This window comes from Alligator mississippiensis, chromosome 11 (genome assembly GCF_030867095.1).
Source record: "Alligator mississippiensis isolate rAllMis1 chromosome 11, rAllMis1, whole genome shotgun sequence".
Lineage (NCBI taxonomy): Eukaryota > Metazoa > Chordata > Crocodylia > Alligatoridae > Alligator > Alligator mississippiensis.
Window position 1 is genome coordinate 22,578,479 of NC_081834.1, and position 22,928 is coordinate 22,601,406.

A 22,928-nucleotide genomic window follows, 5' to 3' on the forward strand; every position below is an offset into this window, starting at 1 on the left:
AGTAACTGGTTCTGTGGTAGGACCCAGAGAGCATTGATTGATGGAACTGAGTCATCATGGCAGAGGGTGACCAGTGGTGTCCCTCAAGGTTTAGTACTCAGACCAGTGTTTTTCAAAATGTTCATCAACAATTTGGATCCAGGTATTAAAAGCAAACTAGCAAAGTTCGCTGACGACAACAAACTATGGGGGATTGTGGTCATGCTCAAAGACTGGCTGGCAATACAGGCTGACCTGGACAGGCTCACAAGGTGGGCAGACCTCAACCAGATGTTGTTTAATAGAGAGAAATGCAAAGTGCTCCATCCCGGGAGAAATAATCCACAACACACTTACTGGCTCAGCAGTGCTATGTTTGCTAGCACCACATCTGAACAAGACTTGGGTATCGTGATAGACAACAAAATGAACATGAACCACCAATGCAATGCCGTAGCTGGCAGAGCTAATTAAACATTGGCATGCATCTACTAAGGCATCTTAAGCAAGGCTAAGGATGTCATCCTCCCTCTCTACTCGGCCCTGGTGAGACTGCAGCTGGAGGTTTGCATCCAGTTCTGGGTCCTGCACTTTGGGAAGGATTTGGAGAAGTTCAAGAGAGTCCAAGGAGGTTCACACACATGATTATAGGCCTAGAAACCAGGTCATATGTGGAGGGGCTGAAAGACTTGGGATTGTTCAGCTTGGAGCGGAGAAGACTCGGAGGGGACTTGGTGGCAGCCTATAAGTATATCAAGGGCATACATCAGGGCTTGAGGGAGCATCTGTTCACCAAGGCCCCCCAGGGGAGGACAGTAAATAATGGGCACAAGCTGATTGAGGATCGCTTCAGGCTAGACATAAGGAAAAACTTTACAAATCAAGTGCAGAGGGTTTGGAACAGGCTCCCCCCAGAGTACAGTTATCTACCCAGGTGATCTTCAAAAAGTGACTTGACACCCATCTTGCTGGGGTTATCTGATCCCAGCAGTCTTTCCTCCCCAAGTGCAGGAGGGCTGGACCCAATGATCTGTAAAGTCTCTTCCAGCCCTGAACAACTATATGTAACTATATGTAAGATGCGAGAGAGATCATAGAGTTCATAGACATAAGGGCTGGAAGGGACCTTGAAGGTCATCAAGTCCAGCCCCCTGCCCCAAGGGCAGGAAGTCAGCTGGGGTCAAAGGATTCCAGCAAGATAAGCATCCAATCGTTTCTTGAATGAGTCCAGAGTAGGTGTCTGCACCACTTCTGGAGGGAGTCTATTCCAGGCCTTGGGGGCTCGGACAGTAAAAAAGTTTTTCCTTATGTCCAGCCTAAAACTGTCATGTAGGAGTTTGTGATGGTTGAACCTTGTCATCTCTTGGTGCACTCTGGTGAACAGATGTTCTCCCAGATCCTGATGCACACCCCTTATGTACTTATAGGCAGCCACCAGGTCCCCCCTGGGCCTGCGCTTTTCCAGACTGAAGAATCCCATGGCTCTTAGCCTCTCTTCATAAGGCCTATTCTCTTGCCCTCTGATCATGAGTGTGGCTCTCCTCTGGACTCTTTCAAGCTTCTCCACATCCTTCTTGAATTGTGGAGTCTGGAATTGGATGTACTACTCCAGCTGTGGTGTCACCAAGGCCGAGTACAGCAGGAGGATGACATCCTGAGATTTACTTGAGAAGCATTTATGGATGCAAGCCAGAGTTTGGTTTGCTGTATCAGCTGCAACATCACATTGGTGGCTCATGTTCATCTTGTGGTCAGTCAGGACCCCTAAGTCTCTTTTGGCCATGGTACTAGTGAGCGTAGCACTGCTGAGCCTATAAGTGTGCTGCGGGTTTTTTTTCCTGAAGGTGGAGTACCTTGCATTTGTCAGTATTGAACGTCATTATGTTTGTATCTGCCCACTTTTTAAGCCTATCCAAGTCAGCCTGGATCACTAGCCTATCCTCAGGTGTGGACACTCTACCCCAAAGTTTAGTGTCATTGGCAAACTTGGAAACTTCTGATGACTGTATCCACATCGTTGATAAAGACGTTAAAGAGAACTGGTCCAAGGACAGAGCATTGGGGGACACCACTGGTCATGGAGCGCCATAATGATTTGCTGCCATCGACCACTACTCTCTGGGTCCGACTTCGGAGCCAATTTCTCAGCCATCAAACTGTGGTGTAGCTGAGGCCACAGTTGACCAATTTTTCTATGAGGAGATCACGGGACACCAGCTCAAAGGCTTTTTTGAAGTCCAGATATATGATGTCAATCTCTTCTCCCTTGTCCAGGTGATATGTCACCTGGTCATAGAAGGAGATGAGATTGGTCAGGCAAGACCTACCTGCAACAAACCCGTTGCTGCCTGTCCCTCAGGATGTTGCCATCAGCCAGCTTATCAAGAAGGGTCTCTTTGATAATTTTCTCCATAATCTTACCAGGGATTGAGATTAGTTGACCACTAAGTGGTCAGTGGCATGTTGAGGGTGATATTATCAAAGTTCAGGCCATGTGGGTTCATTTTAGGTTTAATTACGGGTAGTCTGGGTAACCTCCAGGCTACAGACCCCTAAGTAACATCTTCTGTGCCCAAAGACCACTTAATTTTTTTTCCTTCTGACCACATCAACCACATGGTGGCAATATCTTCTCTTCCTCTGCCCTCTGGGAGGTCCCCATCATCTCCAGCATAAGGTATCACTGTTCTCACTCCATTCATCTTCTGTCTGGTTAAGAAATAAGCTTACTTTCTTGCTGTAACTCCAAGCCCCTGGACTGTGACTACTGAGGTAAGGCTATAGACATACTGTACATTTGTAGTCTCAGCACTTTGTACGGCTACATTTTTGTAATAGATTCTCCATCTTTGTAACACTACAAACCATATGGATGTATGGCCACTCACTTTTTGTAACACTTTCAGGGTGTGTATAGCACTACAAAAGTAAAGTGTGTCTACAGCCTATGAGAATTGAGTTTGATGTGGAACTTCAATGTTCCTACACACAGTTCTAGTGAACAGCATACAACCCCGTGGAGCTCATGTCGGGGCATGAATTCCCACTGTGCTGGTTCTTTGCTCTCTGCATTCCCTCTTCCCTACCCTCACACAGCAAAAGTGCAGCATTTTTGCGGAATACGGGGCCTTATCTACTGCATAAGCAGAAGGTGGAAGTTGGGTTTGCCTTCATCTTCAGCACCAAACTGGGGTGGCAGCTTGTCTGGTACACAAGGGCTGCACTCAGATTGCCATAAAGGGGCAGATGGTGTCTACCATTTTCTGTTATAGAAAGCCAATCTTTATTATAGACATGGTTTTTTATACAAGTGATTCATGGTCCTAATGTTAGAGGTGAACGCCAGTGTCTGGTGGCTGAACTGAGTAAACAGAATGAGGTGAGAGTTTAATTGTTAATGACGTGAGAGCTGAGTTTCTGAAGGCATTACAGCACAAATTTGGCAAGACTTGCTACTGCTAGTGTGATTTGTGAAAAATGTTTCTTTAATCCAGAGATTTAGTAAAAGCTTCTTGGCAGAGAACATGATCATGAACTGTTGGCAAGACTTTTAAAAAGGGTATTTTTCTACTGAAAAAATGTTTGTAGAGCAGGGTATGTTTGGGTCCCTCAGACCTGCCCTCTTGCCACTGGCCATTCCCAGAATGGAATTAGAAACTCGCTCCCTGCCTCGGGCTGCCTGCTTCCAGAACCGTCAGCTTTCTGGGCAGGCTATGGCCTCACTGTGTTTCTGGGAAAGGACTAGTCTGGGAAGCTGAAAGGGCCTTCCTGGATATTTAGTTATGTGAGGACGGTGTTTTTATATTGTACTGTGTATTTAAGTTGTGAAACAGGCCCTTTGGGTTAGATTTGCTTTGGGACTTAGGTGCCAGAGCCATAGATTCTCACCCAGGGAGATATAAAGAAACACCAAAGCAGGTGAAGTGCTTGATGTGCATTGGGGTATATGGGATACAGGACTGTGCACATTTGTGTGCAGCCACAGGGTTAAATTCAGGGAAGGCACTATACAAGAGGCAGCTGAAAAACTTCACACTGTACCAGACTGAGGTATTCCATCCACCCACACTCCACTGAAGACCATGAAAAAACCCGATTTCATAGGCCTTCCCTAACAGAAGTTAAAGAGGGATATATGATGAAAGAGACTGATTAATTTTTCAGGAATAGAGAAGCTGCTACTTACTTTTTAGACAGCTCTTTCTGCGTGTTTTGCTGAAATTTTCATCTCTGCTGAGACTTGCTGAGAAACTTCTATTGCTGACACATCTGCAGGGAACAACTGGGACCTATTTTAAAATTCCAAAGCCAAGAATGTGAATTGGAACCTAAATCTTTCACAATGCTAATATGGAGAAAATGCTTCCAGGGCCAAATGCAGTTCACAACTGATGAAACCTAAAAATCTCCTCCTTGCAGCGTAGAGGCCTCTGAGCAGTACTTCATTATGATTTGTGCTGAATTTTCACTTTAGTCCTATACTTAGCACAGTCCTTATGCACAGTCCTGCACAAGTCTACTGCTAAAATTCACTGCTTAGTCTCATAAATTACTGGGATCATCACAGAAGAATATTGAAACTCAAGGTATAGAAAACAGCCTGACCCCAGTTCTTTCCTGCCTAGTGCAGGTGGGCTGGACCTGATGATTTTGTGAGGTCCCTTCCAGCCCCTTACTATAAATCTATGAAATCTATGAACTTTACTATGAATCTATGAATCTATGAAACTACTGAACCTAGTTAAAAAAGGACAACCCTACTTTTCCATGTTTCTGTCTTCCCTGCTTTTGTGTTCTGCACCTAAGTTTAGGGCATGGGTATTTTTATTAGTCAGTTTCACACGTAGCCTGGAAATCACTGCAAGGTACTTTTCAAAGGCGCCTAAGTGACTTGGGCTCCTAATACCAATTTTTAAAATAGAATGAGGCACTTGGGGACATTATGATGCTGATAGGTGTTGAGTGGGACTAATTCTCCTAGGAGTGAGTACCTAGTCATTTCTGAAAATCTCACTTGAGGCATCTTTAGATGCCTAAATACCTTTAAAAGCTGATCCTTAAAAATTTTAAATCTCTCAAACTTTCAGTGGTGCTTAAGTGCTTAAATATCTTAAAATCTGAGCTGAGGGGAATGTCTAGAGAGCACAGTACAGTCCTGCACATAAGCAAGCTCTGAATAAGCTACAAGGGAGCCAGATGCAGTGTAGCTATATAAGCATGCCATTCCACCTGGGCTAACATACCCAGCTCCTCACCCACACTCAGTACTTCTAATGTAGTACATCCAGTACTCATGCTAGTTCAGAACCAGCTCTCACATCCCTGTGCAGCACTGCACTGTGCTACACAGACATATAAAGGTTTCTCTGTCCTGCTTCCCAGTGCTCCAGAGTGCTGCCAATGATCATGTCCCATCCACCTGCTCCTGCTTTAATGAGCCATCACTCTCAAGCAAGCCAGCCATGGCACTGCACAGCACAGCACAGCACAGCACGAGCAACTTCCTAGCTTTTTCAGGAGGGATGCAGAAGTGGTATTGGCATGTCCTAATTATCTCAGTGTCTCATTGTCTGGAGCTCAGTCACTACTGTGTTGAAAGTGTTCAAACTTTCAAGTGTTCGCTGATCGAACTATCTGCCAGCTTGAGAGCTCAAAGCACTTGTCAAACACAAGTGCTTGATTCCTGGGAGGAAGGAAAATGGAAGGAAAAGGAAGGCTTCTGGGAGGAAGGAAAATGGTACCCTAAGGTTATGGCTGGGGAAGCTGAGGCACAGTGAAGTGAAGTAAGTTGGTTAAGGTCCCAGAGGGATCTGGGAACAGAGTTCAAGTTGCCCTATTACTGGTCACAGCTCTGAGTACAAGATGATGATTCCTCCTAGAAGGATCTCTCTCATTGCTGTTCCTTGGGAGACAGAAAATATGAAATTCAAGGGATTCTTAAGAGCAAGGAAATGTCGTGAGCAACATGAAGGGAGAACCTGCTCACCCCAGTACCCATGGCACTATATCAGCAGCGCCTTTGCTTGGTTAGTGCAAGAAGTCAACACAGGAAGCACAGTTTGTCATGAAGGTTTATTTAAAAAGGCCAAGATGTTTGGGAGTCACTGCTGCACATTCTGGTTACTACTCCCTTTCCCTCACGTGCTATGCACCAAGCTGTGCACATGCAGACATTTATGATCCAAAAAAGCATTTTATCTTAGTGTTTCACACAGACACCATATTCCCCTTAGTGCACTCTACAATACACAGGAACATCAGGACACACACAACGCTGAGCTGTCCTGTGTCTAAAACTTTTATAGAAAAGACAAACAAAACCCAAATTGCTGACATGAGAAGCAATGTGCAAAAATAGACTCTGACTAGCAGCTCCCAATCATGCATGTGTGTGCTTAAAAACTGGGCTCTGCTTATGCCTTGGTGTCCCAGATTAGGAATATGCTTGAAAGCTGTACTTAAAATACACTCTCGCATGCTAACCCCCTTCACATTAATGGCAGAGATTTGAGTGGCCAACTCACTGTAGAGCAAGGTTAGCATTTTAACCTGTTGTTTCCAGGGAGCATTAATAAAGGCGCTAGATTTGCTGTAAATCTACTGAGTACCCTCTGTTTGTATATGTAGATTAAAATGCTTAAAGCTGGACTGTGGCCAGCTCGCATTTACATGTGCATGAAGAAGGAGGCCAAAAGGAGACTTCTTCTCACCCTGCCTGAGCTTTGCTGTACCTGCAGTCCTTGTGCTTGTTCTGAAGGCAAGGACGGCCTGGGGGATTTGGGGTTAACCCTCCAAAATGGATGGAGAGCAGCAGAAAGGAGGCTTTGCTATGACCCCACCCCAGCTAGCTGGACACAGAGAGAGGGACTGTGTGCTGGTGTGTTCCCTGTGTACAATGAAAGATCCAGGAGGCACAGTGCTCTCCAGATCCCTGCAAGGGAGTATGTAACCCAGTGCCCTACTCCAGCATAGGCCTGATAATGCTATCAGGCTCTTAATAGGTAAAGCTCACAAATGCTGGAGCAGTCCTATCCTTAGGAGATGAGTACCTCTGCAGGGTGCATGCAGTCATGGAAGATGAAGGGAAGGCAAGACCACCAGGGCTATCCCCAAGCAGGTTCCCATGGTCGGCCAACCAAGAGGAATGTTCCAGGCTTGCTGAAATGAATGTAGCTGCCTCATGACACAACTGTTTGCATGATTCTGATCAAAGATATCCAGGATGACATGCTTTCATACACCAAAAAGCAGCTGGACAAATCCACCCCTTATACAAGAGCTGCATGCGAACACATACGCTGTGAATGGAGGTTAAGTCTACAAATGCATTGTATTTGGTGCTCTTGAACACAGAAAACACCATTGAAAAATGGAACCAATATAAATCATTAAAGTGTTAAAAAACCCAGAAAAACTGAGCATTTCCCTCTCTTGGCTCAAGCCACAGCTGAAGAAGGGAATGTGGGCAAGGACTGGAACTGATTTATCTTTGGGGTGAAGTGTGTTGGTATCAGAAATCCTTTGGGGACAGGGATTCTTGAATCAAAGTTTTTTGCTCACATGAGGCGTAATGCTGCAATCCTATAATCATGTGCTTAGCCCTGATGCATGCAGTATTGTTACTTGCCTGCCCTATGCAAGAGTCTTTAAAGCCAGACTGGGTCCATGTTGCAGGTCTCATTACGTCCAACAGATTGTTAATCTTCCCTTCTCACAGTACATCCTGCATGGAGGTGAGGGAAAAACTCACTGGCCAGGCTGCCCCTTTTCTGTCCTCTCCTTGAGAAAAAGGTTTCTAACGGGGCAGCAAAGGAGAAAGTAGGTCTAGGACCCCCTGGGACCCTGAAGCTTCCCCACTATCTCTATGGATTCTGCATGTATGGGTCCTGATTCAGCAAAGCATGTAGGCATGTACTTAACTTCTTAATTATTTGCCTAATTTAAAGTAATTGGGATTTAAGTACATGCTTCAGTGCCTGATTTGGTCAGGAGCATTGTCCCGAGATCTGTGCTTCCCTCTGTGTATCTCTTGGGACCAGAGCGGCCATTTCCCACCTCTGTTCCAAAAAGTACAGAAGGCCAGAGGGAGAGTTTATGGTGCTTGAAGCAGCTCCCAGGTGAAATCCCGCTCAGGAATCTGCCAGGCTCAGAAAGGAAAATGCCACACACACTGACTGACCTCTTGTGTAGCCAGGTCACACAATCCCCCCCTTGATGATCCCACACACTGTCTTCTGCAGGCTTTGAGATGCCTGAGCACATTAGGTGCCACTGATCTTCTCTTCCGTATTCCCTGTAGCCAGCACACTTCCACCAACATACACTCAGGCGAACACCCACACCATAAAGACAGGACCTTTGGAAGAGAGGCTAACGTTTCAAGGATGTCACATGCTTTGGTTGCAAGTAAAGACCTGTAGGTTTCGGATGGTACTGGGATAGCTAAGCCAGCTAAAAACAGCCACCTTTAACTCTTGTATTGGACATAAATATGATCAACGTGAACCCCTGGCTACCTGACAAGCACAAAAGTTGGCAATGCCAAAATATGTACATATGGCTGGAAATTAAGGTGTAATACTATAAAACTGAATGCAAATAAAATGAAGTTACCTCATCAACTGAATGTTTAACACAGTCTTTTGACAACATTCCTTTGACGTGTTCAAACGCTGTTAAGCACTGGGTTTAATTTAGACCACACACATAGTCTCCACTTCTTCAGGAAAATGTACAGAATCCTGGGTTGAGGCCCCATTTTGGCAAAGAATTTAAGCATTTGCTTATCTCTGTCCTTATTCAGCAAAGCAGGTACACATGTGCCTAAGTCCCACATACGAGCTTTGTTGTACAGGGAAAGACTGTTGAATTAGAGCCTAGGAATGTAAACTAGGTGAGTGGTATGTATTACTCTCCTGATTTTTATCCATCTGCTGGCAGAACTGCCTCGGATTAAATAGCTTAATCAGGCTTCATCTACAAGGTCCTGAGAACAGTTCTGTCATTTGTACTAACAGAAGAACAAGAATACCAAAAATAAAAATGTTAAGAGTGCAGTTCAAAGCAAAGCAAATACTGCTCAATATACTGCTTTACATTACAGAGCTCTATAACTGAAAAACTTATAGTCTGTTAAAAAAAAACATAAAATAACTCAGTGAACTAGAAAAATAACTGACATTATGAATCTAGGTTTGGCAACACTAAGATTTTTACTTTATGTTATGGAATAAGAATACAAAGATCAGTGTAAAATTTCTGACATGATCAACCTAACTTAAATGCATGTAAACAAGTAGGCTCTGATACTTATAAAACCTTGACCTGCTCCAGCAGTCGGATCCAGGCAGGCAGGGTCCTGCTGTAGGCAGACGGGTTCGTACGAATATAGAGTCCCGGGCCTGGATGTGATTGGAAGAGTGAGTCATAAGGGCACGATCCTGCAGACCTCTCTTGGTATAAGCAGTCCTCACTCACCCAAGCAGCCTATTGATTTTAGTGAGATTATTCACATGAGTAAGGATAATTCACATACTTAAGGCATTGCAGGACTGGGCCCTAGAGCTTCCTTTTATATAGAGAATCCCTTATCAATGTAAAAAAAAGTTTAAAAAAAAAATTTTAAATGTCTAAAGCAAGGTTACTGTGGTTACAGCTGATGTTTAACACATACACTTGATCTCTAGGTTGTCCATATTGGCTTCAGGTATTGCAATAACACATTGTTTTGTTTTGTTTTTCTCCTAAAAATCAAACTATGAAAGTTAAAAACAACCAGACTGCATTTTCAAGGTTAAACGGGGACGGTAACGGAAATGAACAACCCTCATTCTAATATATTTTTCCAGTGTCTTCCCTTCTGACCAGCGGACAGTCTGAGATTTGCCATAGTGTTGGCTGCCTTCAGTAGCTCCGGTATCCTCCAAGGCTTGGCTACTGCCGGTCTCCTTCCACTCGCTTTTTACGAACTGTTTCAGTGAGAGCAAAAAAAACAACTGTTTCAGTTTTAACTTATGAAAAACCCAAACACACTTCTCAACAGGACTAATAAATGCTTGTTACCGAATCAGTCAGTGAAGGTGTTCAGGCTTCTAAGCAGTGGAGAATCCACCACTGTTCAAACAGCGACATTTTCGATTGTCTGTATGGCCTATGCTGCCTCCTTTAAAAGTCTTGTTTTGTTCTAGTTAAACTGATATGGGTACTCTAGCCTGCCTGGGACTGCTGCCTCTGGAACCATTTAAATGAGATGGGATGGCCAAAACTCATGATCTGTTCTCATTTCTTTTATGAAGCTACAAAATAAGTAAATATAATGCTGTTCTATATGACAGCTGTATCCACAAATGTGTTATTTTATCATATAATTTCAGTTGTTACTGACTACTGACAACCAGGTAAATATTGAATTGGGCCCTAAAGCAAATATTTTAGTTTCAGTGTAGACTGCACAGCAGTAGACTATGAAACAATAGATTCTACTGTATCTACTCAAATCCAAGGTGAGATTTCCTCCCATTTAGTATGGAGGAATAAAGCTCCTCCTCTTGAATTTGAGTACAAGGCAGTGGAGGGGCAGGCAGCTGCTACGGTTCTGGCTCCAGCCCCTCCCCCTTCCCTTCCCCTGCAGACTTAGGCTCCTCCCCCCCTCCTCCCCCACCCCTCCTACCACTCATTACCCTTGCTCTGGCAGGCTCCAGCCCCACTCCAATTGCTGGGCATGAAGCATGTGCTTGCTTTGGCCCCAGCCTGGCCTGGTAGCAGTGGTGGCAGTGTGGGGTGAGGCAGGAGGGAAGGAGCAGGGGGAAGGAGTGGCAGGAGGCCTGAGACTCCAGGGGGAGGGACAGGCAGCAGGGGGACAAGTGTCGGGGGAGGCAAGGGCCAGGGTTAAATTGCCTGCCCCCTGCCACTGCTTTCCCCACTGCAGTGGTGGTGGGGGGGGGGAGAATTTAAGATGACCTTCCAATAATTAGATTCAATACGTGGAAAATTTATAACAAATTTATACTTTTTCCATGTATAGAATCTATTATGGGGGTCATCTTACATCTGGGTTGTTTTGGATTTGAGTAAATATGGCATTTAACTCATAGATCCACACTGAAAATGGATTGTCTTAGGAAGGTGTAGTTTCCTGGAGCATTTGCTATTACTGTGCCACGAGTAAGTCTTCTTTGGCTGATGTCATTCTCCCATCAGTTGCTGGCATCACCCATAGTGCTCAGTAATAGAGTCTAGCAGATTGAGGTCAGGTCTAACTAGCAGTCAGTGGTGCTGGTCCTTCTTCTTTGTCCCCACATTTTCTATTCCATCTTACTTTCACTGCAATAAGCCAGTAATGACAAAGTCTTGCCCTGCATCATCAGCTGTAATATGCAGAGAGGCTTCTTGGAAAGCACACTGCACTGTCCCAAAATGTACTTTGGACAGAGCATAGCCTAGTTCAGTTTTTTCTCAGATCTTACTGATATGAACCCAAACTGCTCAGAGACTATCTGAGTATAAATGGAGTCACAACTAAGAAAAGACCTCTGGATCAGGCACTATGGGCACTTGTACACATGATGGTCGACTGCATCCCCTGTAGGATTAAGGAGGAATTAAAGCAGTGAAGGTTCTCTTGTAGAGCTCGGTACTAATGCCCTACTCTGTACTCAGTACTCAGCATAACAAACAAAGGTCCAAAGCCTGTCACCCTTGCTAAGGCAAAAGGTGAGATTGTCATGGCCCTTACTTGGCCACATATGAGTACAGTCTCCTTGGTACCTGATGTGACCTGCTCAGGCTGTGAATCTTGCTGTGATGGAGCAGCTAAGGGTTTCTCTCCTGGCACTTCCTGCTATGAGCAAGTAGAGGGCAGGTGAAGGAGCCCCGTCTCTCTTCTGCTTGCTAAGTGGAGTAGCTGCCAAGACAACTAAGATAAGCGCAGGTGTTCCTTGTGAGAGGCTGAACTAAGTTACTCTCCCCAGTACGAGACGAGGAAGAGTCACTCTGAATCACTGTTAGTTAGAGCTCTGCTCTAGTCCCCTTCACTTAGAGCTAGATGTGCTAGTCAGGCTAATAGTAGTTCTGCCTAAGAGAAGCAGGGCTTTCCCCTCTCTCCTCAAAAACTGCTAGGGGAAGAAGGCACCACCTTACCTAGATCATTGTTCTTAGTGATAGCTGCTGCTACCCGGGTTCTTGGGCCTTGCTTTGTGAACTGATATCCAAATTTGAGAATCTTGGAGTTTTCCTCAAGCATCTTGGCAATCTCCATCTCTACAGCTGTACCCAGCTGCTGCCTCTGAGGGGGGAAATGAGTGAAAATGGAAAAGAAACACAAGAGAAAGAAGTGGTTACATTCTCGTATTTTAGAGCAAACTGAAGCAAGAAGCCCGTCTCTGGAGTATCTGTGGCTTTACTTTTGCCCTTAGTGATGCTAAGCATTTTTTCTATTACCTGGCTGAATGTGCAGGAATGAGGTACCTCAGGCCAGATCTGAGAGATGCTGCCTTGTCTCTGCCAGATCTCAAAATGAAAATGCTCTAGAACACATGGAACCTACCTAGAAGCAGCCTTCTTACCTGGTTGTCAATTTTGATCTCTGTCAGGGATTCATTCTCTTTTAGAGCATCAATCAATGCCAAAATACCAGCCCCAGTGATGAAATTGGATTCTACATTCAGACTCTTCAGTGTCTTGTTCACTTTCAACATATCTGCAAAAGCCTAAAAGGTTAAGAGGAGGTAGCATGAGTTCAGAACCCTGAAAGTTGCTGGGAACAACACAGCTGAACTATGGTTAGTACCCACAAAAGCAATGCAAACAGGGCCATGGAGGAAAGGTATATTCCTAGAGCACAATTGTTTATAATACTGTTGTGCGTGGTCATAGGTGAAACCAGAAAAACAAAATCTAGTGCAGACTAGAGAAAATGAACATCTTTTTCAGGCACTGTTTCAACTTACAATAGCAACAGGGTCATTGCTTCGAGTGGCTGCAAGGCTGAATGTCTTCACATGGGTGTTGGTTTCCAAAGCCTTTGCAAAATCTCTCAGCGTTGGAATTGGAATATTCTGCATCAAGAAAAAAATCTACTAATCACCAAAGACAATTACATTGCAGGACATCTGACTTTAATTATTGCTACATGGATTAACATTGACACCCCATACAGCTTCAGAGTCACCACCTTCTCCCCACCCCTCTCTTGTGCTGTACAATGGCTGTGAGGCTGAACTACTGTAATTTGCTTTGCTTGTCACTACTTTTGAAGACTACTCAAACTGCCTAGGCCCTTTCAATCAGATAGGCCTATATGAGCCAGTATCTGCTCTGCACCGCATTTTCACTTCCAAATATACTTAAATGCAGTGAATTATTCCTAAAGTCTTAAATGGACTGAGACCTAATTAGCTAAGCCACAGCCTCCAATTTTGGGCAGGGGCACCCCCAGATCAGGCACAGTGCATGTCCTGTGCAAAAATTCATCAGGCAGCCGTAGGCTCAGACACATCATGCCCTCCTGCTCCCTGAGCAGCAGTAATGTTGCTGTATTAGAGTAGTGCTGTGGGAAGACTAATGAGCTCTGTCTGTGAACAGCTTCATCTGAATGTGGTTACATTTGTTTGGCTTTGGCTGCTCACACCCCACTGGCTTTGCACCCATAGTCTGCTATTATCCTCTGAGCAGTCTCTTCTATAGTGCACCATCATGATGGTGATGACAGGGGGAAAGCTCATGCTCTCTGTCTCTAGGATTAAAATCCTGGACCTGTATGATATAGCCTCAATCTTCCTCATAGGCTTCCTCTTGCAATTTGATAAGACTAATTTTTGGCCACTGCAGGATGTAGCATAAAATGTGTCTGATAAACCTGGCTTTTAGCTGGGACAACATGGTTGCTGTCTGTAGGGAGGGCTGACTGCTGGTTGAAGAGTGGCTGCTAGTGGGTGGGAGCACATGGAGAGCAGTAATATCATTTTGTGGTTAGTACAAACATGCAGTGTTAACTTTGGGGAAAGGCCTAGGCCTGGATGTGAAATCTCAAACCTGAAGGAATGATTGCTATCAGCTAAGCCCTCATCACAGAAGTTTACAATGAATCAGTTCAAAACTAGTCATCCTCAGCCTTGGTTTTAAAACTATATGAAATAAGAAAGGGAAAACGCTTTTAATGAGTTGTTGTTTCTCACTACCTCTGATCCCAAAACAACCACAGAAGCAGCTCCACCTAGCTTCAACGGGCTTCTTCATACCGCTTCTGCAGGTCAGAGCAGGGAGTGCTCAGGGTCCCATCTTCCCAGCTCCTCCATTTCCATGTGTGGGCTAACTGAATTAAGCCAATGATTATATGGCTCCCCTGAGGTATCTTACATTACAAGTTACTAAAAGAAAAACCAGGGAGGAGCCATCCCTTGGAGTTTTAATTCAATGCCAGCTGCTCTTTCTGTCCTGCCTATGAATGGTAACTGAAGAAACACATTTAAAGACAAACATAAGTGTCCAAAGGATTTTGCAAATCTTGTCCCAGATCAACCCTCCCAAACAGAAGTGATGAGGTCACAGCATTTATCCAGTTACCTTTATGTTGTTCAGATTAACTTCTATCAGACTAGGGTCATTTGCTTTTATCCTTTGCAAACTTCCTTCCACATTGGTTGGATTAGGTGGCTCCTCAAAAATTGGCTTGACCTTTTCACCTTTGACCACATCTGAAACACAGGAGCTCATTAAACATAGAAATTAGGCCCAGGTCAGACATCTGCAAACTTGCTTTTGAAGACTCTCGCTTATTTTTGTTTGTAGAGTAAGTCACATGTTAATTTTTGTGTGGTCGTGAGTCTCTGTTTTATGATAAAATCACAAGCGTAGCTCAGTACTGGACGGGTTCTGACAAGTCTTTATCTGAGATGTTAATGCTGTCTTTGTTGTGACCAATAAAGAATGGCTTTGCATTCAGTTGACTGACCATACATAGCCATATATAAAAAGGACAATATAGCCTAAGTGCTGAGATGAACTGCTACTTTGATATAGTTCCCAGTTTGTATAAAAATTGTAGAGTTATTCTTTCCCTAGCAATTCACTAGCAAGTCACTGCTCTGTTCACCAGGACTAAGCATTATAAATGGTATTGTGCCCACACTGACCTTTTCCCACTCTGATTTCTTTCTGCTTGGGCCTAACACGGCATGTTTTCTCTCCCAAGTGCCCCTGCAGGGTCTTATAATGGATATCAAGTTGCTGAGGCAGCCATGCTCCTCTTGTCTCACTGGCCAAGCTGTTGTGACAGAAGGGGGAGTACACTGGGATGTGGAGTGGCTATGGAGCCGCTCTCCTTTTTACATGCCTCTCCAGACCTAGTGGAACTTCAGACATACAGAGCATCTATTTTCACTGTCGTTTTTTAAGCCCAGCCTCTGGCATTATGGGTGGATAGTCCTTGTTTCATCTATCAGTTTGCTCCTTTCTTCAGCCAGAAGCCATGAGCTCCCCTGAGCTGGACCCCATTTAGTCTGTAGATCTTCATGGCTGTTTTGGCCTGCTGTAGAGTACCACCAAGGGGAGAGTGTCCCACAGAACCTGCAGACGATACCACTAGGTTAGTCCTGGTAAGAGAGGCTTGTTAGTGTGCTGTCACCATAGTGCTGGTGTGTACCAGTAGCAACAAATACTCAGCTTTATCTGCCAGGTTTCCAGTGCAGCTATTCTGAGCTAACCATGTTTGTCCAGCTCTAAGGGAAGCACTTCAATGCTGAGGTGGCCATCCTGCAGCACAGGTGCCACGAGTGGCACAGTCAACCTCTGCATGTGGCATAAGGCAAGCTGGGGAGGAGAAAGGTAGCACAGTGGCAGATAGGACAGGGAGTGAAAAGCAGAGCATCAGATCAGGCAGAGAGCACAGGACAGGGAACAGAAAGCTGAGCAGCAGATTGAGTAAAAGAAAGCATCACTCAGGGTGGGTGAGGGGCTGATTTGTGACATGCCTGCCAAAAAGGTTGGTCCCACTGATTTCAGTGCATTGTGCAGTCTGAGTTACTATGGTCCTACAATAAAGTCTGCAAGAGAAGAGAAGATACACTTAGGAATCTATTTGGGAATGGTCTGAGAAAATCCCCTTTCTCCTACAAACAGACTGTGCTGACATCAAAGATTATGATGAGAAGACCTCTTAACCTTCATTTCTGACATTAGCAGCCCTTCTATAAATCCAATTAGCTCTTGTAAGATTGCAACATCTGCACATTCTAAATAATAAAACTATCAAAGCATGAAAAGCAAGTCCCTCTGCCAGCACCAAGATTTATGAAGTCTTTGAGTATCCATGCTCCAAAGTGATACAGTTTTTAATGTTGGCAGATGTGTACTATAAATGAAAACCAATCATTCCTGGACATGCATAAAATCATGGCTTACAACACAATTAGTATCTCTAATTCCCAGGCACATAGTTATGGAGATGAATTATTAGTGGCTCGGGTAGCCAAGACTACAGACACGAAATGAGTATGTTACTGACCACAGCATACTTATTTTGTGTTGTAGGAAGTATGTTATTTCAAGGGCTTTGTGTAGAAACTTAAAAGTTTTCATGCATTTTCACTCAGTGCACTGGATAAAAGCCAACATGCTACCTCAATCTCACAGCAGAATTTAAGTGGTAAACAAGCCTTGAGCTGGATTTTGCCCTATATTCCCTCCAAACCTTTTGAAGCCTGTTGACGAGTATCCCTAATTACTCCAATTATTCCAGCCTTCAGTTACTGATGTTCTTGAAAATTGCTGCTAAAATATGCTCATAGTACTCAGCACCTTGGGATTCAGGGAAAAATTCAGCAAATGTTTTTTTCAGCACTCCACTTGGATGGGAGCCAGTAACAGGCCTGTAGTGCAGGACTACATATTAGTGATTCTAACATGCAGACAGCATTGCAATTTCTAATGTAGCCCATCTTCAGCAATGTGCATCTCCTTGTGCTGCCACTCACTTCCAATGAGTTTTATCTCCTTTCTTTAATCAGGTAGCTGTTTTGCCACAGTAAATATCAGCTTTAGAAACGTGTTCCTTTTTCTTTTTTTTTAACTGAAAAATTACACTTGGCTAGGAGAAGCTGTTGGTTTTGGACAGGGGAACAAAGTGATCTGACTGAGTGATGTCTCTGGTCATTAAACTTGTGATGGGAGCATAGTTTAGCAGACCCACATAGTTAACATTTTGACCTGATACTACAAAAATAATCTCCCGTCTATGTAGCACAAACCTCTGCATGTTCTGAGAGAGGCCACAGCTTGTGCCAAGTCCTGCCTGGGACATTCCAAGCTGTCTTGGTCCTGCAGAATGCGGGGAGAAATTGTCCAGTTACAACTGTCCCCACCCTCTTCTTGGGCAGTACATTCACTACAGGTGACAAAGGAGACAAAAAGCCCCTGTCCACAACAGCTGCTATAGTTACAGCTTTCCAAGAAGGGAGGCTGTATGAGTTACTACCTTTTTTTGTGCACCCAGGCAAGGGACTATCCACAACCTATTCAAAAGCACCACAAATTGACCCAAATCCAATATTCCTAAAATCTGGACTGGAGAAAAGGTTTGTTCTGTTTTTTTTTTTTTAATTGGAGTCCAAAGTTCTGGGTTCTCTCCGTGGAAAAACGGTTTATAATATTAGAAGGTTATGTAGAGTGAGCACATAGCTTCCGTGGAGGGGGGTATCATTATAATTCATAGGACTGTTTCAGTTGGTTTCTGGGCACTTGCATATTCTGGGCAATGTGCTTAACCTTACACATTCTGCGTTTCAAATGGCCTAACAAAAAGGCACAAAGTACAGATCAGGGCAATAGGCAGGAAGGCATTACTTTCAACTACCCTCCTCTCAGAGCTCAATGCCACTGGGTGTGAATTCTGCTGGAAACTCTTTATACACTATAATACTCTTTATACCAAATTGTACTGACCTGGAATTTTCCCAGCCAGGGATACTGCTGAGCTGGTGACCCACACTGTAAGGTTAGCCTTAGTTATGCAAATGTATGCACTTGGGCTAACTTGCAGCATGACCACGTGGTCATTTCTCAATACAGGGCACCACACAGATCCCTCTCTCCTACTTGCTGCCTCAGAGCTCCAGACTCACATGTGCCTGGGTGCGTGGGAACATAGGTATATGTATAGCTGTGTACTGCTTCAAAGAAAAGCTGAGCTCCCTGTCAGGAATGTTCAAGTTGGATAGCACTGTTGACACTATACATGATGATTCAACGTTTAAATTACATTTATTTGAAGAGTTCTCCCTCATTAGTAGCTGGGTTAATGAAGTGATACTTTGCTGATTAGACTAACAGCCCCAGCCTGTATATGACTTCCTAATGGACACATGCATGCTGTAAGTAAAATATGTTTACTTACTTCTCACGCTTCCTTTTCCATCTTTGCCAGTGGCTCCTTCTTCATCAAACTTGGGGTTATTGACCATGTTGTGCACCCCAAGAACAGCTGCAAGTATGTAAACACCAGCATCAGAATCCAGCATGAATAACAGAAATCAGAAGAAGGTGTTTTTTACAAGTTCCAGTCCCTAAGTAGTTTGCCAGTTAAAGAGTTGTTACATCTTGAGTCATGCTTGCTTATAGGTGAGACATTAATTTTAAATCAAACTTTTAGCATATAGTATTAGAAATCCTACAGGTTTTTTGTGACCAATGCACCAATGGAGGGTGCATGTGTGTCTAACCCAGCGGTTCCCAATGCAGTGTCTGCGGGTGACAAGGCACCCCGCAAGGTTTATTCAGGTGCCCGAATGCATTTTCACAATCAGTAAAAAATCATTATTCCAACAAAAAATGCTGTCACTGCTGATTGAACTCAGGCTGTATGCAATGGTCGCCAAAATGAGACTGAGTCAGTCTGACTGACAGAGTGGTGCTTACTACTCCCTCCCCAAACGAAGCTATGCACATGCACATATCCAGGATTCTAAATTTTAAACTGTAATATTCATATTGGCGCCCACTGCTTTTTCTTTTAAATTCGAATGCGCCCTTGGGCACATAAACATTGGGAACCCCTGGTCTAACCCAAATACTCCTAACTCACATATACAGGCATTGCCATCCTGGGGTTTCTCATTGGTGATAAAGAGTTGGGGAAGGAAAAGAAAATCAGTGTAAACATTATAAAGTACATAGCAACAAGTACTTAGAGTAGAACTAATAGACTGACAAAAGAAACTAAGCTTCACTAAAACAGGCTATAAATAAAAATTAGCTTTGTATGGCTGCACTTCCTTGGTAATCTATCAAAGAAAATGCTGATCCTTCTCCTCTAATTAGTTACCTACCTGGACCTGGTGACCCCTTTACTCATGGATGGGCATGTATAAATTGATGTCATGGGAAATATGACCCCACCGAGGATCCTGGCCCATAGGAAAGATCAGGGGCATGAAGCATCCAAACTGAAACCTGACTGAGGCAGTAGGAAGCTTTGGGGAATTAAACACAATGATAATCAAAAGACAATTGGACCTAGGAGAAGTTGAATCCCTATTAACATGTATGCATCAGTGATCATTCCACACATTTGTGAGCCCTGATTTCAACAGTGGCTTAAAAGTGGGAGAATGTGAGAATCAGAAAGGTCTAATCAGCGGGATTCTGAGAATATTCACAATCCTGCCAGGTTGATGCAGAGACTAGGATTTTATTGGAAACATGTTATCTAACCTGCAAGATCATAGAGCTCAGTATCAGAGGCACTGGCCAGGGCTTCTTCAAGTTCTGGGTCCAGGGTCACCTTCTCCTCTGTATGGGTCTCAATGGGCTTTTCTTTAGGAACAAATATTTTTCCTAAGGAGGAAAAAATAGCTTGAAGTGAGTGCTGGATTATTGGGACAATGCATCCCCATGCTGACAGTACTGGAAGTAGCTGTACATGGTAGTATTGTTTTGTGCCATATACCAAGTGTAGATTTTCCCATTCATTTCTTAGTTATAACTTAATTTTTAGAGTAAAAAACTGAGTGTAAAATTAAATGAAAGCTGCACATTTCCACTCTGTTTTGCAGTAGTTTAGGTACCTGCAAGCAACGTTCCTGAATACTCAGGGGTGTAAGGCTGGGATTTTCTAAAGGGCTCACTGTAGGCCACTGAATTGAATAGTGCAGAGTCAAGCAAACATGGCATGTTTCTGAAATCCCATCTGGATGGGGGTTTGTTTGAACAGCGCTTTCTAAGGAGCCTGGAAGCAATTTGAAAAAATCCCTGTCTGAAATCTACCACATCATGGAAGTCAGTATAAGGTCACACAAGCTCTGAAAACCTGTTCTCAAGGATGTTGCAGCTTGCACTGCAGCAGCAGCCTGAGATGTCTTATTGAATCCACCACTGTGCAATATTTATTGCAGGAATTAAACTCCCTTTATAAAAGGATGTTTTCCAAAGCCCAAATGCTGAACCCAGGGACACAGGCCACAAAACTGCTTTGTGCAAAGGAATGAAGCAAATGTCTTTCATAGAATCAGGGAAAATTGGGGTTGGATGGGGACGTCTGGAGGTCATCTAGTCCAACCTCCTGCTCAAAACAGGACCATCCCCAAGTAGATAATCCCAGCCAAGGCTTTGTCTAGTTGGGTCTTAAAAACCTCCAAGAATGGAGATTCCACTACCTCTCTGGGTAACCTGTTCCAGTTTTTTACTACCCTGCTTGTGAGTTTTTCCTAATATCTAACCTAAACTTCTCTTGCTGCAACTTGAGACCATTGCTCCTTGTTCTGTCATCTGCTACCAGTGAGAACAGTCCAGCTCCATCCTCTTTGCAACTTCCCTTCAGAAAGTCAAAGGCTGCTATTAAATCCCCTCTCAGTCTTGTCTTCTCTTCTCCAGACTAAATAAGTCCAGTTTGCCTAACCTCTCCTTAGAAGTTATGTGCCCCAGCCCCCTAACCATTTTTGTTGCCTTCTGCTGGACTCTCCAGTCTTTTCTGTGGTGGGGGCCCCAAAACTGGACGCAGTACTCCAGATATGACTGAATAGAGGAGAAATTTACTGTTTGGCCATAGGTTACTCACACAGATACCAGGGGAAGGAAAAGGATTTAATTCCTCCAAAGTCTCTGGTTTGTTAATTCCCAACTTTCCTACAGACATTTTTCTCCTCGTCAGCCATGGCATGATCATCTGTGCAGGGTTGAAACTGTGCTGGATGCTCCCTGGGGAGCAGTAAGCTTCCCTGCCGCAGACCTTTCAGCATCCTGTCCTAGATGCTTTCTGCTCTTCCCCCACTGTCTGCTGCTGTTGTATAGCCATTTGCAGACATTTGTCTAGTATTTCTCAAAGAATGAGGCCATCAATCTTGATGGTAATTCCATGATATGACAGTAGCACAGGAGGAAAAATCTAGGTCACTTCCACTGGGCAATACTGAAAGTTAAACCATCAGTTTTTATGTCATCTTCAGTATTTTATATGGAGTTTGGAAATGAAAATTATCAGTGAGCAATGGAGTCACCGTATTTGCTGATCTGATAAATCAGCAATTTCACCTTTGTAACCATCTGTACTGCTCTGAGACTTATCTCTTATACTTGTTTAGCAAAAATATAGCTGAGCTGTCTCCCTTTCCCCACCCTTGTATCTTACTCCATAAACAACTACATTTCAATTAGGCTTTAGATAATCCCATGTACTGAGACCAGAAGGACCTTTGGATGCAAGTGAATTTGGCCCACTGTCAGTGGTGGATTAAAAAGTACTGGGGCCCTGGGCAAACCAAAAACTGGAGGCCCCCCACACCACATTATAAACATGATACATTCAATGTATCATGCCACTCCTCCCCTGCAGCCAGGCACCAGGTCCCAGGAGCTTGACTCCAGCAGGGGAAGCGGCCCCTTCTCCTCCTGGTGCTGCGGCTGCCAAGGGCAGGGCGGGCCTCTGTGCCCCACAGTGGAGGCTGAATGGACCTGACCAGACTGGGGATGGGGTGGCAAATGCCCACCTCTCCTCCCTGCTCCATGCCCCCCAGCCCCTCCCACCATGGCTGGAGCGGAATCGAGTGGCACAAAGGCAGATGCGGGCAGCCTGCTGTGGGCTTGGGGCTCTCCATTCTGCTGCCTTTGCCTTGAGGGACCCACGCTGCCTGCACATCCCCTGCCCACCCGGCAGCAGGGATTAGAACTCACCACCCCCACTGCTGCCGGGTGGGCAGGGGGCATGCGGCCGGCATGGGGCTCCTGAGGGAAAGGCAGCAGTGCAGAGAACCCCAAGGCCACAATGAGCAGCCTGCATCCACCCTGCACACAAATCTAGGAGGGCACAAGCCCTGCAATACCTCCCCTGGGGGGTACGTAGAGTGGCAGGGAGCTGCCTCCCCACCCCCTCTGGCACCCCCAGCATCCACATCTCCATCCCACTCCCTACCCTGGCCCCAGATCCCATTCCCCTGCTCTGGCTGGGCAGCACCCCCAGCTCCTGCCCCATTCCCTCCCTTACCACGGGAGCCTCAATCTGTCCCCCCCACGCCCTTTCTCCTCCATACACTTATCTGCAGGAAGCTGCTCTTCACACTGCCCAGCTGTTTTCCTGGCCACATGCATGCATGCAGCCATGCACGTGCATGTGGCACCCCCTGTATCTCACTCCTGGCAGCCCCAAGCAGGACTCCTTGCAGGCTAGAATGCTACCTACCTAGACAGGGAAATCTACTGCTTTCCGAGGGAACCCAGGCACCGAGGGGGCTCCTGATTGGCAGGCGTCCCTGGGCCCAGGCCTCATGAACCTGCCTCTGCTCACTGTCAGTCCTAGTCTTATTCTTTATGCACCTGTAGATGGAAGGTTTGGAATGTACCCTGGGCCTTTCCAACACTGCTCCAAACCAGCTATCTTCTGCTTTGTGTCACTGGTGCCATTCTGTCAACTTACTATCGCTGGCATTGCTCCTTTGAACTCCAGCTCCTATGCCTCTTGCTTCACA

The 22,928-nt window shown here is 44.8% G+C and overlaps 1 protein-coding gene across 4 annotated transcripts in view; it reads right to left on the reverse strand.

Moving 5' to 3' along the window:
• Positions 1–6,032: 6,032 nt before the first annotated feature.
• The window catches only part of TMOD2 (tropomodulin 2), a 68,327-nt gene continuing 51,431 nt past the window's right edge, over positions 6,033–22,928 (reverse strand). For all 4 annotated transcript variants that reach the window (XM_019477537.2, XM_006259127.4, XM_019477536.2 and 1 more), the window contains 7 exons: positions 19,684–19,806; positions 18,368–18,454; positions 14,542–14,672; positions 12,927–13,034; positions 12,543–12,686; positions 12,118–12,262; positions 6,033–9,947 (listed from right to left, as the gene is read on the reverse strand). In XM_019477537.2, the coding sequence (XP_019333082.1) occupies positions 9,913–9,947; positions 12,118–12,262; positions 12,543–12,686; positions 12,927–13,034; positions 14,542–14,672; positions 18,368–18,454; positions 19,684–19,806 (773 nt within the window). In that variant the 3' untranslated portion in view covers positions 6,033–9,912. The remainder of the gene's footprint in view (positions 9,948–12,117; positions 12,263–12,542; positions 12,687–12,926; positions 13,035–14,541; positions 14,673–18,367; positions 18,455–19,683; positions 19,807–22,928) is intronic.